The 16,808-nt window shown below is 44.1% G+C and overlaps 1 protein-coding gene across 2 annotated transcripts in view; it reads left to right on the plus strand.

Moving 5' to 3' along the window:
• The first annotated feature begins 872 nt into the window (after positions 1-872).
• Positions 873-16,808, plus strand: part of BCR (BCR activator of RhoGEF and GTPase) — a 106,738-nt gene continuing 90,802 nt past the window's right edge. For both annotated transcript variants that reach the window (XM_054843842.1, XM_054843843.1), the window contains exons 1-2: positions 873-959; positions 2,095-3,648. In XM_054843842.1, coding sequence (XP_054699817.1) covers positions 947-959; positions 2,095-3,648 — 1,567 coding nt within the window. In that variant the 5' untranslated portion in view covers positions 873-946. The remainder of the gene's footprint in view (positions 960-2,094; positions 3,649-16,808) is intronic.

Genomic DNA, 16,808 nt, shown 5'->3' on the forward strand with positions numbered 1-16,808 from the left:
AAGGCAAACAAATAGCAAACAGTATCAATGGTAAAAAGCAATTTATTTTATTTCTGTGAAAGACTGAGATTTCTTGAAAGATTTATAGAGATATTTACTAAACATACAGATTTTATTATGATTTAGACTATAATGTGTTTTCCATATAGGTCAGCCAATGCCTGTTATGCATTAAAAGCTGAGGAAACAAGTGCAGGAAAAGAGGTTGAAGCCAGGAAACAAAAACCAAGAGGGATGAACTATGTAAAACTGAATACATGATTAGCCATTTGTGATATGTCTGAAAATATCCAAAAGTATTTTGTTTGGCATATAAAAAAGCATGAAGAGAAAGACTGTTTAATGGATTATAAAACATTACATATTTCAAAGGTAAGAGAGCTCTTCCTGTGGACTTGTGCTTTTCATTCTTAAGAGATTTTATTAGTTCTTGTTGGGGCTACATTCCACCTTCTTTTCTAGTAATGTGTACCAGAAAAGATATACCTCACTGTAGACATGAAAGAAGCAGGTTTATGGGGCATATGATAGGGGGCATATCTCACTTTTTTGTATCATCCAAACAAGCAAGATGGGATTTCAGGTGTAATTGTTACCACTTTTTTCAGAGGTTGAATTAGTACATGGAAAGGATACAAGGCTTAAGCAAGATCATGTACTGGAATTTCAGAAACAGTAATACTCAGCAGCCAGTTTAAATTGTTTGCCACCCTTCATCCAGAGCTGAGTTGTGGGCCTGAGTTATGGTGGCTAGGATAATATACAGGTCAAAAGTGAGACCAATGCCTGAACAAAGCAGCCTTTATTGTTAATATTACAGTGATTCCGGAGTACCAGTTGCCCATCTCAGAAATGCAGCTTGTCATTTATTGGCAAGGAAGGAAGGAAGGACCGAGTGAATGACGAGACTACTGCTTAAGCAGCACTTGCATTAGTGGGGGAAAACATGACCTTTGAAGGTGAGCTGCATCAGTGCCTGGGGGAAGAGTGTGGCTGTGAACAGAAGAGAGAATACAGAGACATGTTGGTGTGTATACATAATATATGAGGGCATGGATGTATGGACAAGAATGGATACCTCCCTATACGTGCAGGGATACGTGCGTGTGGTATAGTTCTTGCCCAGGCTTTTAGGTATAGTCACATCTGTCTATGGTGATGTCCAGGCCTGTGACTGCAAGCATGAGTAGCCGTGAATGTACACGAATTTGCAAATCTCTGCCTTTGTCTCACCGGCAGCCGTGGGGAAGAGCGCAGGACCAGCCCCCCCCCCCCCCCCCCAGCCTCGCGGGTCCGCAGACGCGGCCTCCCGCAGCCGGGCCGGGCTGCCCCTTTAAGAGGCCCCAGCGCCGTGTCAATCGCTGCGCCTGGCTCCTTCCCTCTCCTCCCCTTCCGCAGCGTTGCGATTCGGGCCGCCGCAGCCAGAGCCGGGCCGCGCGATGGGCAGCCGCAGGCAGCCGCTGCCGCGCCGAGGGGGCTCCCGCGGGGCCGCGGGGCGCTCGGGCACCGAGGGGTAGCGGCTGAGCTTGCCGCGGGACGCGCCGCCGCCTCGCTGCTCTGCGCGGAGGCTCCGGAGAGCGTGTGCGCCCGGAGGACAGCACAATAGTCGGGAGGAGGAGACAGGGAAAGGGGCAGGGGGAAAGGAGGAGAGAGAAAGAGAAAGCACAACACGGGGGCTTGGCGAGGGGAGGACGGAGCGGAGGACTCCTGAGCGTGGCTGCACTGAGGACCGTGCCCAGGACGGCAGCGGCAGGAGGTGGGTGGGTGGGGGGCGATATTTACCTTCTCTCCCCCGCCCCGAGCCTGCTCCTTTGTCCGCCCACTTTGAAGTGCTCTCGGATCGCCGGGGTGGGAGCATTGTTCGCTAGCGAAAGATCAGTCATGCTGGGGAGAGAGTAGCGAATGTACGGGGGGCTGGGGCCGGCAAAAGCTGAAGGGGACGGTGAGGAGAGACTGCTCCGAGGATTGCCGTTTGCCTCCCAGTTTCCCTGCATGGACCGTGAAAGAGATGCGTTGAGTTGACCCTGCCGGAGCTGTTTCTGCTTCTACATGTGAGATCCGGTTGGTTTATTCTCTCCACCTATCTCTCTCCAGCCTCCTTCCCGTATTCTCCACTTACTCTTGTATGCAAAATGGTGGACCCTGTGGGGTTTGTGGAGGCTTGGAAAGCACAATTTGCAGACTCTGAGCCTCCTAAAATGGAGCTGAAATCTGTGGGAGACATTGAACAGGAGCTGGAGATGTGCAAAGCATCTATCCGGAGACTGGAGATGGAGGTCAACAAGGAGAGGTTCCGCATGATTTACCTGCAGACTCTTCTAGCAAAGGAGAAAAAAAGCTATGATAGACAGAGATGGGGCTTTAAACGTGTTTCTCAGTTGCCTGAAGGGGGTGCAGAGCAGCAGATCCAAGACCTGCATCATCACCAGTCTGCTGACCAAGATGAATATGAAAAAAGCAAGTCTCACCACGGGGAGGAAAAGTTCAAACCCAGGATACCCTCTCTGCGGAAGCTATCTACCCAGAGTGATGGGTCAGACTTATCGCCTTTGGACAGCCCCCATCATGGAGAGGGAGAGCAGGACAGGTGTAAGTACTATGGTGAAGAGAAACTGAAGAGAGTTGTAGAAGATCTGGAGAATCGCTGTGATACAGATGGCTCTCCTTCAAAACACAGATCGGCTTCCACTCGCAGGCTAATGGGATCTGCTGAGAAGGAGGGATCCTTTGAACCTATTTCTAAGGAGAGAGGGAACAGCACCAGTGTGGCAGCCCTAAGGTCCAATTTTGAGAGGATTAAAAAGGTTAATTCACATTCTTCTGGAGATAACAAGGATGTTGTTGAAAAGCCCTTTTATGTGAACATGGAGTATCATCATGAGAAGGGTCTAGTGAAGGTCAACGATAAAGATGTTTCCGATAAAATAAGCTCCCTTGGTAGCCAAGCCATGCAAATGGAACGCAAAAAGTCTTTGCACTCCCTCCCTTCTAACGTGGTACCCAGCTTCAGTGAGTTCCAGAGGCCTGCTTACAGAGGAAGGTCCTCAGAGAGCAACTTTGGCTATGATGGAGAATACGAGGATGCTGAACTAAACCCTAGGTTTCTCAAAGATAACCTGATTAATGCCAATGGCAGCAACCGCTTGCCTTGGCAGCCCATGGACTTTCAACCCTATCAAAGTATCTATGTTGGTGGAATGATGGGGGAAGGAGAAGGGAAGGGACCTATTCTGCGAAATCAGGGCACAACTGACCAGGAAAAACATCTCACGTGGCCCAGGAGATCTTATTCCCCCAGGAGTTTTGAAGATATTGGAGGAGGATATACTCCTGATTGTAGCTCTAATGAGAACCTTACCTCTAGTGAGGAAGACTTCTCTTCAGGGCAGTCCAGCCATGTCTCCCCGAGCCCCACCACTTACCGCATGTATCGGGATAAAAGCCGTTCTCCTTCCCAGAACTCTCAGCAGTCCTTTGACAGTAGCAGTCCACCAACCCCCCAGTCTCAAAAACGGCACAGACAGCAGCAGGTCATTGTGTCTGAAGCTACTATTGTGGGTGTACGAAAAACAGGACAGATCTGGCCAAGTGATGGAGATTTGCCTTCTGGGAGGTGTCACCAGGACAGCTGTTTCCATGGGGATACAGGTGTGTACCAGCTTTTTGTTCAGCCTTTTAAATGCATGGAGCAGGAAATAGCATCATGGAAATGAATGGGAGAGGTTTTCTAGGTGACCCTGAGTGAATTGCTCTAAGGGGGCAACTGTTTAATGTGAGGTGTCTGTGGTTATTTTGTAGTTGTCCTGTTTTAGGAAAGTCCTGCAGAAGTATATATCAGACTGTTCTAGGAATACAGATTTGATTCCCAGATGGGTTGATTTAGGTTTCTCTTGAGAGGATCAATGGGAGTCCCATGTTAATTAGTTTTTTAAGTTTCAATGTGAACACTGAGGTAAAAAGGGGCCAGAACTGTTCAGTATTCACCACCAGATCATTCCCTCGTATTCTTGCATTGAGGAGTAGTTAAACTCTACCTCGGAGGTGGTAGTGTGCCAACGTGCTACAACCTGCGGGTTTTGCTGGAGCTTTACCAGTAACGATGCTGCTCCCACAATCTTGTTTTTTCCTGTCTGTATTAATTGGAGTGCTAGTTTCTCGTTCTGTCTCGTGTCATCCTTCAATTAGAGCTGATTGGAGGCAATGATTGTGCAACCCTGTTCTTGAAGCTTTCTGCTATCACTAAGTGAAGGAAGAACTTGGAATATCAGGAAGCCCTGAGGGAGAGCTGTTAATTTAATTCCAGCAGAGTCAAAATTTCTGTTTGGGGAAGAATGGGCGATGTTTGAACCCATTCTTACATAAGCCATTCAGGCATGCAGGTGTGTCTGTGGAATTGCAGTGGATTTGTAGTTGGTGGAAGAGCCAAACAGTGAACTATGCTGATTCAGATAGATCATCTGAATCTATTGAGCAAGGCACATAATGTAAATAGTATCTTGTGCTAACACCAGTAGTCTTCTATGCAGTAGATGAAAAACAACCAAATCCAGGAATGAAAAAAGCCAGTATGATTGTTTTGATAGAATTCTGTCATTCTAAATCTGTGAGTTATCTTGTGGGTATTCTTTGTCTCTTTGAATCTGTCATTTTAATAAGGGGTTAACACGTTATTTGTCAATGTAACTGAATTCCTGAAGTAGTAGGTGAATTGAGAGGCCTATCGGAGATGATGTCACTTTCTCAGGTTGTGTGAGTTTGGTGTGTTAGTTTTCAGAATGGTAACATTACTGGAAAGAGATGGCCTGGTTTTACTTTCCCTGCTGATTGTTTTTTGCCAGCAATACTTTGGGAGCAGCAATGAAGGGATGCCATCCTTACATCCTGTTGTAATATTGGAAGGCTGCATGGTTTTAATGGCTGTTCGCTGTACATGAAACCTCAGCACCCTGTCCTCACAGTGACTTCTTCCTCATCAGATTGTATATGCATACTTGTTTTCTATCTGGGACTACTGCATTCTTGTTCAGTTTTATGCATATGTTTGTATCTTATGGGTGGCACTTGCAATGCAGGGGAGAGGCTGGATCTTGTGCTGGTTTGAACTGAGCTGCAGCCATCTGTCTCTGCTCTTGTTTACTGATGCTCTTTAGATGACTGGGAAGCCTCCTGGCAGTTGCAATTTTTGCAAAAGGAAACAAAGGGGCAAAAATAACAAAGGTTGATGAAGCTTGAGGATAAATTCATCTTTCAGAAAGGCAATAGATAATTTTAATTTTAAATAATTTAGCTGGGATGCAGTGATTAAAAAAATGGGCTCCTGAAAAGTCAGAACAGTTACAATTCCTGGTTGTGCTGGAAAGCTTTGTGTCTTGTTCCTAAGGATGACCACACAATTGCAGGCAAGGACAGAATGTAACTGATCCACCTTCTGCTTTCCTCAGCATAGGGGGTAACATGGCAAGCTTAGCAGGAACCTTCACCAGATGGCTAATCATTACTGTCTTGCATGTTAGCTAGTGGCAACTTTTTACTTAACCAAAAAGGCTTATGCCTTCAGGAGGACTGAATTCTGATTAATTCCCACTGAGCATCATTTTCTATGAATTTTCTTTCTTTCCTGATTAGGAAGAATTTTGATTTGAAACCAATTGGCAGGACCTCTTTTTCATAAAACAAACAAAAGGCATGAGAGATCTCTGTGTGATTACCTGGCTGGCTACCATTCCCAACTATCAGGCTCTGATGCAGACTGTTCTCCGTCACCATGTGATATGGAAGTAGTTCACAGATCCAGCCAGCTTTTCCTGCACCTGTGATTCAGTCACTGGTTCTGCCAGGCTTCCCTGAAGTTTTGCTTGAACAGAGAGTGCAAGTTTGAATCACAGCAGGTTCTGGCCAGCCTTAATCTTAATTAGCATCAAGTGGGATTTGTTGAATAGTATTTGGCTTCTTTGTGAATTCAGATTTTTGTATGCTTGCTGGCTTTGCTTTTCATGACTCTGGCCATAATAATACTGAACATGGTGTGGACAGGTGCGATGTGAACTTTTTGTCTGGATCTGCCATCCCAGTGCATCTTGAGCTTGGCCAGCAGACACGTGCTGTTTTGTCCAAATTCTTTCTTGCGTTCACAGTCAAGTGATAGTTTCCTACTTTTGTATTACAAAAAAGGACTAGAAAGAGGTCACCTAACTCTCAAGTGAATGGGATCCAAGCCAAAATTTGAATCTGGGTTCTTGGAGATGGGTTATCAAACACCTTAAATCAAACCAAGGTGGTAGGCGTGCAGTTTTTTCCAAGGAGCAGAATCAGAGCTTCAGGGTTGAGATTTGGTAATAACTGTACTTTCTATTAGATGTACTTAATGGAGCCCAGGCAAAGATATTTATGTTAGGATGAATTATGTATCACTGATTTCCTGTGGTGGGAATAGGAAAAAAAAAAAAAAAATCAAGCCTTAACTCTGTCTTAAGCTTGAATATTTTTACTGTGACAGTGGAGGAAGAACAAGATTTTTAAAATTCTGTCTACTGTTAAACTTCTGTTGCAGAGACAGACAGAAGAGAAGCCACCTGAGGTGTATTTCTCCTTATAATCAAGGAGAGACTTGCATAGTGCCATTATGCAGCGACAAGGCCTTGCAATGGCCTCATTTGGGTCATTTTTTTAACTAGTAACAGTTTGTTAATTGAGGAGCACACTGGAGCTGCTGCTTGACTTTCTAGCTTGCTTATAAAATCAGCACGTGTTCTCTCATAGCTCTGTGCGTGAAATGATTTTATCTATCTGCATAACAACATGGAAACTATCTGGAGTCCGCATAGATAATATTTACCTGTAAAGCTGCTTCCTTAAACGTGCCCCAGTAGTGACTTCTGTTCACCTGAGAGGACTTGGTAGTGGTTTCCAGAGAGTTCTGCCAGGGTCTGTCTATAGAAAGCTACCAACAGCCATAACGATCAATATAAGGTCAGTTTAGGGATATGTGTAACTTAATTCCATCAAGAGTAAAGTTTTACTTATTTTAGCCTCTACTAAGTGTGGGAGTGCTGAATGTTCCTTTCTGAAGAGCGTGGAGTGTTCTCTATATTTTTAGAGAGTTTGATGTAGACAGAGGAAAGAGTGCTGGAATTTATCTATGCATGTGAACTGCAAGACTCAAAATTCCTTTTATCTCAGCAGAGCAGACTGCCATTTTAAAGCACATACTTACTTAGAGCTCTAGATTCTTCAGGTTTTGTATGCCTTAAATGCCTGACCAGACAGGCAAGCGTCTGAATTTCCTGCTTTAAAGGTAATCCGTGACACTACTAAATTTTAAAGCCCCAAGAAAGCATGCAATATGTCATCATGGAAGGACGTTGTTCTGTACCAGTTTCTGCAAGAGTCTATTCCTGAGTTACTTGCATGTTCTGAGATCTTGGACAAGTTTTTTAATTCTGCACTTCTTCCACTCACTATTGTATTCTGTGGATTTTACAAAATGTAGTTTGAAAAGTGCTTTGCAATGTTTTAGCAGTACAAAGATGACTCATGAGGGAACATGCCAGTGCTGTTGCTGCTATTTAGAAACGCAACTTTCCTTTGAGCAACTGAGGCAGACTTCAGTCCTCTGTTTAGTGATTCTTCCTTCTGAGGATCTGAAATGCAGGAACTTTCATAATGTGCAGCTCACTTGTTAATTTTAAGGCTGCTGGCCACTGCTCCTGCTGTCAGTGTCTGACTTACATTGGGTTGGGAATGAAGTTTAAATTCTTTCTGACACTTGTTTAGTTCATTTTGCTGTTACTTTCTAAACATGTTTTAATCCTTTGCTGTGATGATCAATGGGTTTCCTAGGAGCACTGATGACAAGATGCTGTTTAAATGCCTGCCCCTGCCCTCCTCCCCTCCCAGCGATTTAGTGGCTTTTGAGATTATCAAGCTGCTTGTGCTACCACTCCCCTCTTCTGGGGAGTGAAGAGCTCCCTCTTTCTCTGCCACATTTATCTTTCCCTCCAGCTGAGTTTAGTGGACTCTATATAGAGCTTCTGCTTTATGTCTCCATTGACTATAGTGAACTCTGCAGTCCTGTTTGTTTGGTTTGGTTCTTCTTCCACAAACAGTTGCTAACCTTTACCTCAGGTCTACCGTAAGTAATGGCATGCAGATAGATTTTATTTTTGGTTTTCTTGGGTTCATTCTAGATCATGGAGTTTTTCTCACCCCAACATTCAGGTTCTTCTGCAATTGCAAAGCACCTGCCTTTGAAATGAGATTGTAAACCAACCCAGATAGTAGTTGTCTGATACTGGGAAGCCCTGGAGAGTGCTGGTGTCACCTGATCTGTCTGTGTGAAACTCATTTTTGTTGTCCACGACAGAGATATCGAAGTGGGACTGGCTTTCCTATGGAGTAAGTAGACAGAGCACTATGAGTTCTGCAAGTAATGGGTTAGGTAGAAAGCAGCTTGTCATCCCTGCATAATTACCAACAGCTTAAAAGTAGTTGGTCTGGCAGTAGAGGTGAGCACACTTTGTGCAGCTGCCATCACAGGTGATTTCAGTGTGGTGATTTCACAGAGCCAAGGGTTAGAGCCCTAAAGCAGTGAATGCCACAGAACAAGATGATAATGCCTTTCATTTGAGCAGGAAATGTGTAGACAAGTGGAACCACAGTATTAAGTCTATGGCTTAGTGAGCTGCTCCTATGGTCCTTGCTGACTGTTCAAAGTACTGAAAAAGCACTGGTTTATGGCCAAAGCAGTTGAACTGACAGATGTGTATGAATTGTGCATCCATTCTGCTTCACAGTTGTCAGCCTCTGTCTAAATGGTTTCAAAGGAAAAACACAGTGAGATTGCTGTTTTGTACACAACTTTGGTCCTGCCCTGAGAAGTGGCAGGGAGAGTTGGGAACATCCATGGGATTATTGCTTGTCCCAGTGCAGTACCTCCTCTGAGATGCAGACTTCTTTCTAGGTGGCTGAAGGAAAAAGAAGAGAAAGGAGAGAAAACCCAGATGCCATGGTACCTTTTTGCACTAGCATCCTTTTCTGGATTAGAAAGCTTTTCAGCTGTTTTTCCCTTGCAGAACCAAAGGTGAGCAAAGAGCTGAGGATGGGGATGAGCATGACTGAATTGATTAAGGTTTGGAACTAATGAAGGGACTGGGCTGGCAGAGTGAAACTAATTGCTGTGTGGAGGAATAGGCAAAGATGGGGAGAAGGTGGGTCTCTCTTTAGATTGGTATAAGCACTAACCATGGTTTATGAAGTGATTTACTTGTGCGTGTAGGTGATGGACTTTAAAATATGTTGGGAAATTAGGTGCTTTGGTCTCCTCTGTTTTCTCATCTCTAGCAAAGCAGTTGCACAAATGTGTGGCTTTAACCTTGAAGATTTTCACTGTTTAGTGTAAGTATATGTGACGCCAGGTATAGACTTCCAGAGGTGCAAAACTGGAAGATTTTACTTTTTGATTCTTGCAGTTATGCTCTCTGAAGCTAAAGTTGAGACAAAGAAAGCTAGGAGTCTAGTAATTTTTGGAATGAATTGCTCTACCACCTTTTCTAAGTGCTTCCATTCGTCTAGTATCTCTGGTTTGGATATTTGCATATAATGATAAGCACTGTGTTCAGTTACTCCTCCATTGGCAGCTTGCTTTGCTACCAGAAAGTTTCACTGAGGTGTGAGCAAAGGTAGTAAAATGAGTTAGGTGGAATGTCGAGTAGGCATCCTGGGTAACAGACTTGGGGGGGGGGGGGCGGGGGAAGAAGGTTTAATTAGAAAATTCGCTAAACCTTCAAGTGTGGGTTAGTAAATGCTTATTTGAATACTGGGCAGCCCACTATAGCTAATGATACTGACTCTTAAAAGAAGTGTTGGGAGAGGGTGATTTATAATCCAAGTTTGGGTTTCCAGGCTATCTGAAAGATGGGCCAGCAAAGGAGACAGAAGCCTGTGAAGGTTTGAGCCCCAGTGATAGCCTGGAAACAGGTCTCTATCTTCCAGTTCTAGCACATTTAGCAGTTCTCTCTCTAATGCCCTCACTTTCTCCCCAACCTCTTAGGGATAAACAGTTATCGTGCAGAGGCAAAGGGGACCTGTATTTCAGCTTCAAGGAATTTTGGAGGTCAGTCCATAAAGGTTAATGAGGTGAGACCTGGCAAGCTGTTTGAGGAGAATTGCTCCATTTCGATTACCATAGGGAAGCATATTGCTGTTCGTGAAAATCAGACTGTTGAATGGAGGCATGGCTTATCTGGAGCTTGCTTTCCCCCAGAGAAACCAAGACTAGCAGGTTTTTTTTGACTGTCTCCTCTTTGATTTGTTCTGTCCAGTCAGATAAGCATGGAAAGAACAATAGGGACCTGATCCTGTTCTTTCCCTGGTGAAATATCATTGACTTTAGTAATCTCTTGCTGGCACATGTAGGAGAAGAATGGTGTTCTGGTACAGGTTGAATGGCAACTTTGCTGTGCAGATAGAGCGGTAGACTGCAAGTGACAACAGAAATGCTGGCATAGATTAGTTTGGGTGAACTGCATGCAAATGAAGTACTTAAAAAACAACAATTTGAGTGTCTTAAGTTACAAAGCAAGTTTTGGCCAGCTCACTGATAACAAAGTGGATTGCTTCCCTGATCATATCTTTAAATTACATGTGACGTGAAAGTAACCATAAACTGTAAGTAAATCCTTGAATGTTAGTCTGTCTTACCGCTGAGGCAGTTTTACAAATCCATAATTTCTCTAAACTTGTTTTGAGTTGTACTGTATGTGTTTCAAACAGTAAAACTGTCCCACATAGCATCAGCGTGGTGTATTTCTGTCACAAAATCTGGTTGCGGTTTGCAGGTCTTCCTGTTACTAAAATAACAAAAGCATGTCTCCCTTTTGTCTTATTCCCAGCTGCCAAAATGGTATCTCTCAGACCCTTTCTTAATCAGGTTACAGCTGATATAGTAATCAGATTATTGCAAATGTAATTGGAATCTCTGTTTCAGAGAAAGCTCTGGCCAAACGTGGCAGCTGGAGCTGAGTTAGTTGCTCATGGCTACATGAATACATGAGGACTATGTGTGTGAGAATCCACAATTACTGCCCTGTAGGAAGAGTGAATTAGTAAAAGTTCAGTCTGTTGGTTTATATTACTGAATTATCATAGAATGGTTTGGGTTGGAAGGGACCTTAAAGATCATCTAGTTCCGACCCCCCTACTGCGGGCAGGGACACCCTCCACTAGACCAGGTTGCCCAAAGCCTCATCCAGCCTGGCCTTGAGCACTTCTAGGGATGGGGCATCCACAGCTTCTCTGGGCAACCAGTGCCAGTGCCTCACCACCCTCACAGGGAAGAATTTCTTCCTAGTATCTAATGTAAATCTCCCCTCTTTCAGCTTAAAGCCATTACCCCTTGTCCTGTTACTACCTGCCCTTGTAAACTGTCCCTCTCCAGCTTTCTTTTACGCCCCTTTAGGGACTGGAAGGCTGCTCTAAGGTCTCCCTGGAGCCTTCTCTTCTCCAGGCTGCAAACTTTCTGAGAGTAGACTCAATTCTGCTGTCCATGTCACCAACAAAGATGTTAAACAGCTTGAAGATGAGCTTGGAGGAGGTGATCATTGAATACTAACGAGCTGTCTGGGGCCCCTCTTCCCTCCAGGGCTTTGTCGCAATGGTACTCTACCCAGGAGATCATTGAAGAGGCCACAGCCCACTCTCCTGAAGTCCAGGGTAGTGAGCTTGCTGTGCGCTCTCTTAACTGCCCTAAGGATCTTGAACTCCAGCATTTCGTGGCCACTGCAGCCAAGACTGCCCTTGAGCTTCACATTCCTCACCAGCCCCTCTTTGTTGGTGACAACATCCAGCGTAGCACCTCTCAAGGAACCTCCTGGATTGCTTACACCCTGCTGTGTTGTCCCTCCAACAGATACCGGGGTGGATGAAGTCTCCCCCGAGGACCAGGTCTTGTGAACATCAGGCTGCTCCTATCTGTATATAGAGGGCCTCATCCACTCGATCTTCCTGGTTGGGTGGCCTGTGGCAGACCCCCACTATAAACTCTTGATTGGCTTCTCACCCATCCACAGGCTGAGCTCCATGCACTCCAGCTGGTCATTAACGTAGAGGGCGACACCCCTTCCTCCTCTCCCCTACCTATCCTTCCCACAGAGCCTGTATCCTTCTATTTCAATACTCAGTCATAGGAGCCATCCCACTATGTCTCTGTGATGCCAATGAAATCATAGCCCTGCAGGCGGGTGCACATATTCGACTCCTTCTGTTTATTCCCCACGCTACATGCATTTGTATAGAGGCGTTTAATTTGGGCTCTCAGTGAAGCTGACTTACTGGCCGGAGTGGCTGGCATTCCTTTGTGCTTCACTGCAGGTGCTCTCCTGCTGACCCGTGATCTTTCTCCTGGCTCTGGGCATCTATTGCTGGCACTGGCATCAAACTGGTAGGAGTGGGATGGATTGAGGTTTACCTCTGCTGGCAACTTTGGATTCACCAACTTGGCAAGCCTATAACTGAAGATGCTCTTCCCCTTCTCTGACAGATGGACCCTATCAGCCAGAATTGTGCCTGTTGGTATTGCAGGCCCTTTGCCTAGTTGTTTTCTTCTGTTATTTTGCTATTTGCAGTCATTTCACTAATCCTTGTTGCTTCCGTTTTTTTAAATTTTATTTATTTTATTTTGTGGAGGGAGGAATTCTTTTCTAGGGAGAATAAATCCACCACAACCTTCCTTCTTTTAAAAAGAATATATTAAAAAAACCCCAACCCTTCCTCTTTTGGAGCTTCTTCATAGGTTAGGTCTCTCTCTGAAGTATCCAAAAGCTCCAAATTACTTGCAGATTCATCTGTGACAACAGGATAGTAACAACTGTAGCATGCTGCCATGGGTCACGCAGTATTCTCTGAAATCTAAAAAGCCAGCTTTTGCAGTAGTTACTTAATAGTGAGCAACTCGTGTATTTGGACTTGGCAGTTCCTCTGTGTTTGTGACCTGTCCTTCATGTGTGCACTGTGCAGCCCTGGCTCACTATGTCTGTTTACTTCTTTTTAAGGACTTCAGAATATTCTATGCTCAACACTGAAATGCAGCTACTTCTCTGACAGGATATGTGCCAGCTATTACCTTATCAGAAATTATATACTACCTTGGCTGCAAAGCTAGGTAAGGAGTGCCCATTTTGCACCCACAATATGGATGAGGTTGGAGCAGGCTCTAGTTGTTAGGATAGCTTCAAAAACCCCACAAAACAAAATGACAAACCGCACAAAAAGCCACAAAACCCAAACAAAACCCTCAGTTACCTACAGTCACATGTGTGTGTTCTTTTAAAAGGGGCCAGCAGCTTCCTAGAATAATCTCTTCTGAAGAAAAATACCTCATTCCCCAGAGCATCAGGCTTCAAACGTGTCTGAGCTGCTAAAAAGTAAATGTGATTGGTCTATTGTCACTAGGGAGGTGTAACATACAAACACAGAGAACTGTATCTGCTGCAGTCTACAGTTACATAGCACAGTATGATTTTGCTCAGGAAGATAGTAATAGCCTGTCAGCCTGCCTGGGCTTAGGGCTTCCCAAAAGAGATTAGATTATGGTGCTTAGTATGAGCCAAGGCACAGAAAAGCATGTTTCTGTGACTGTTAGCATCCAACTGCCTCAGTTTGTAGCAGTCTTAATTTTTGCTACCTGCTAACATATCTCTGTTCATTAATTTTTTTTTTATAATTGTCAGCACTGACATTACCTTATGAAATTTCAGATAATAATATGCTGAGAAAGTGAGTTGATCACTGTTGGAAGACTTCTTGTGTTCCCTCTGTCCTTGACCTTCACCTCTTCTGCAGACTGTCTCCTTTGAAGCCTTCTACGTTGAATGCTTGAGTGTAGGAGTTCCCTTCCCTGGATGTCTTGTGTGCTTTTGCTTTACTTTCTCCTGAGGTGGTCATTGGATCTCTCAGATAGGGATGAAATCACTGTCGTCACTCAGAAAACATTGTAATGCCTCAATCTGGCAATGTTCTATCATTGTGTGTGAGGAAATCATGGTATTTGGATGAATGTATTTGTCTCTGCTAATTGTACTAATTACTTGAATTTGTGGATTAGCCAGCAGAGAACATCCTGTTGTAAACGTCTATTGCAGTTCTCCTGTCTAAGCCTAATTGTGGTGGATACCAAGCCCAGTGCTTAGCTGTGATTAAAGGTGCCTTGTATAGGTGATGTGCAGCCTGCACCACATCAGTGACTTCACTGAAAAGCAGCATATCTTGCAGCCTGTTCCTTGTTTTGATTTCTTGGGTTTTTTTAATAAAAAACTGATGAGTGAAATCTGAATTGCAAAAAGGAAAAAACTCTGACAAGCTCTTGTCTTGATGAAAATACATTCTTCAGCCTTGGGACATACATAATTTCTCTAGTCTAATAGTGATCATCCATAGCGCCTGATATGGGTATATGGATATCAGGAAGAAAGCTTTAGCCAAGTCCAGAGTATTGTCTCATAGGTGCTCTTGGCTTCCTAACTTGCTGGAACAAGTATCTCTCAGCTCAGATAAGCATGCTCCTAAAAGGCCTTCAAGAGCTGCTTCTAACTATGACAGAAAACTAGTATGCTTAACACAAGCAATATGTTGAGCCTAACAATCACCTGAATAATTGCTTGGGTGAACCTTTTGTTCAGCCTTTACTCCACTAGCTTCTTTCCTAAGGAACTTATAGGAATGAAGTATGGTGTGACTCATGTAACTAGTTTGGGTGCTCCATGGTCTGCTGTTGCCCTCTTTCCTAGGAGACCTGTGATCCTTTCATTGTAATGAGGCCAAAAGACAGATGTTGCTAACAGAACTGCACGATAAGCATGTATCTGATCAGATGGAGGGATCTGGTGTGGGAGAAAGGGGCTATGTGTTTAGTCCTCAACTATCTTCAGAAGAGCTAGTGTGTGCTCCCCTCGATAGGAAGCCTGGGAACCACTTGCTGTCTTACACTTACACAACAGTTCTGTTTTTTCCAGCGCAAGGACCTTTGGCAGACCTGACTGATGGTCCCCATCTTTTCTGATGATAGAGATCAAGAACATTCCCTATTTTTCCTTTAGTATTTTAGGTGGAGTATTGAGCTACAGGCCTGGCTGTCTTCTTGAATTGATCTATACTGAATGACAGTGATGAGAGGCTGATTGCACTTTTGAGATTGTTTACATGGTCTGATGCTCTTGTCATTCATATGACAGCTGGGTTCTGCTTCATGGGAGTGCAGGAGCTCTCATATCTTACGAATTTAGATCAGGGCATATTGAAGAAAATTATTTTCCACTTTCCTGTCTTCCTAAGTGATGTTTGAACACATAGCCCAGGGAATGCAGACCTGTCTCTGCACCCATTTAGTCTTTGGAGAGGCACATCCTCAATTTCATTTGCTGAATTTCTTGAAGGTCCTCCTAAGCACAGCTGAGCAGTTACACAAACTCATAAGCTTTTCCCTTTGCAGTTGTTGAGAAACCACACTGCTTTGTATAGAAGTATATACGTAGGACTTATACACTGCTTTCACCCTTTCTAAATCAAATTGATTTTGCAACTTCTGTATGCACTGAGTGAAATAATTTTATATTGGTAAACTGATGGTCAAAGTAAACTAAAGATTTGGAGCTACTGGAGTACTGGTTACTATGAAACTGTATTGGAAACTTCAGGTTGATGCTGATCCCTCTCTACTTTGGTATTAGGGAAGAGAAGATGATCTTGCTTTGTCTCCAGTAGTAGCACTTGTCCACCTTGCCAGGAGTAGGAGTGGGCAGCACCCTGGAACAGAGGTGTAGTATCTGTAAGTCTTGGGAGGAGACAGTATTAAGGTGGGGGGACATGTATCCCCAGAAGATGTGGGAGACAGAAGGTCCTGTTGCAGCGTCCACCTCAGAGTGAGGGATACATCTCAGCCAATGCCATCTCAGCAGAGTTTTAGTAAATGGTTGATAGCATCACAATGTTTCTTTCAGTACTCCCCACTATTAGCTTGAGGGCTCCATGACAGTGTCTGCAATTTGACGTTGATTTTATCTTTTATTCCTGTTTATATTCGATGTTTCTCACTGCTGAAAAATTCTGTGTTGTACTGAAAAGTACCACCAGGGAGGTGAATGGGTGAGATAATGCTGACCCCAGTAGAGGAGAAAATCTAGCACTGCTTAAGGTAAATAAAGAACTGCCTGTGCCTAGAAGCAGGTGCCTATACCTGTGCTGTGGAGGGCAGGCAGGTATTGGTGCACCAAACTCAGCTTCAAAGCGAGCCCCTTGAGTACTTCCAGGGGAGTGAGGTGCTGATGGACACCTACAGTAAAATCCTCCTGGTAAGGTGGTGTAAGAATATGAATTCTTACCATGCAGTCACAGAGCTGAAGTCAACTTCCCATTACCGGAGTTTTCCTGTATTGCTAAAAGGGTCAGGGTTCCCATCAGGAAAAAATATTATCCTAATGGAAAAGAGGTAGAGTTTGGAATAGCTAGCAAGGAAGGAATGAAAGTGCTTAATGAAGTTCATTTTTTTTTCTTGGATTATTGTTTTTGTTTTATTTAAATTGTACGCACCAATGGCTACTCTGAGAGCTCTAACAGAATCTCGAGAAAGACTTGATCCAGGATTTGCTCATGTCAGGGGAGTTCTAGTGACTGTTTTGCTGTGACTGAAGCTCCATACCACTAGTTGTATGTTTCTATATAACTACCTGAATCAGAATTTCCCAAGATATCTTGATTTTGAAGTGTGGGCTTGATCTCTGACTTCAAAAGAGCGGATAGGGTTTTCACAGGCCTAGGTT

This window comes from Grus americana, chromosome 16 (assembly GCF_028858705.1).
Source record: "Grus americana isolate bGruAme1 chromosome 16, bGruAme1.mat, whole genome shotgun sequence".
NCBI lineage: Eukaryota > Metazoa > Chordata > Aves > Gruiformes > Gruidae > Grus > Grus americana.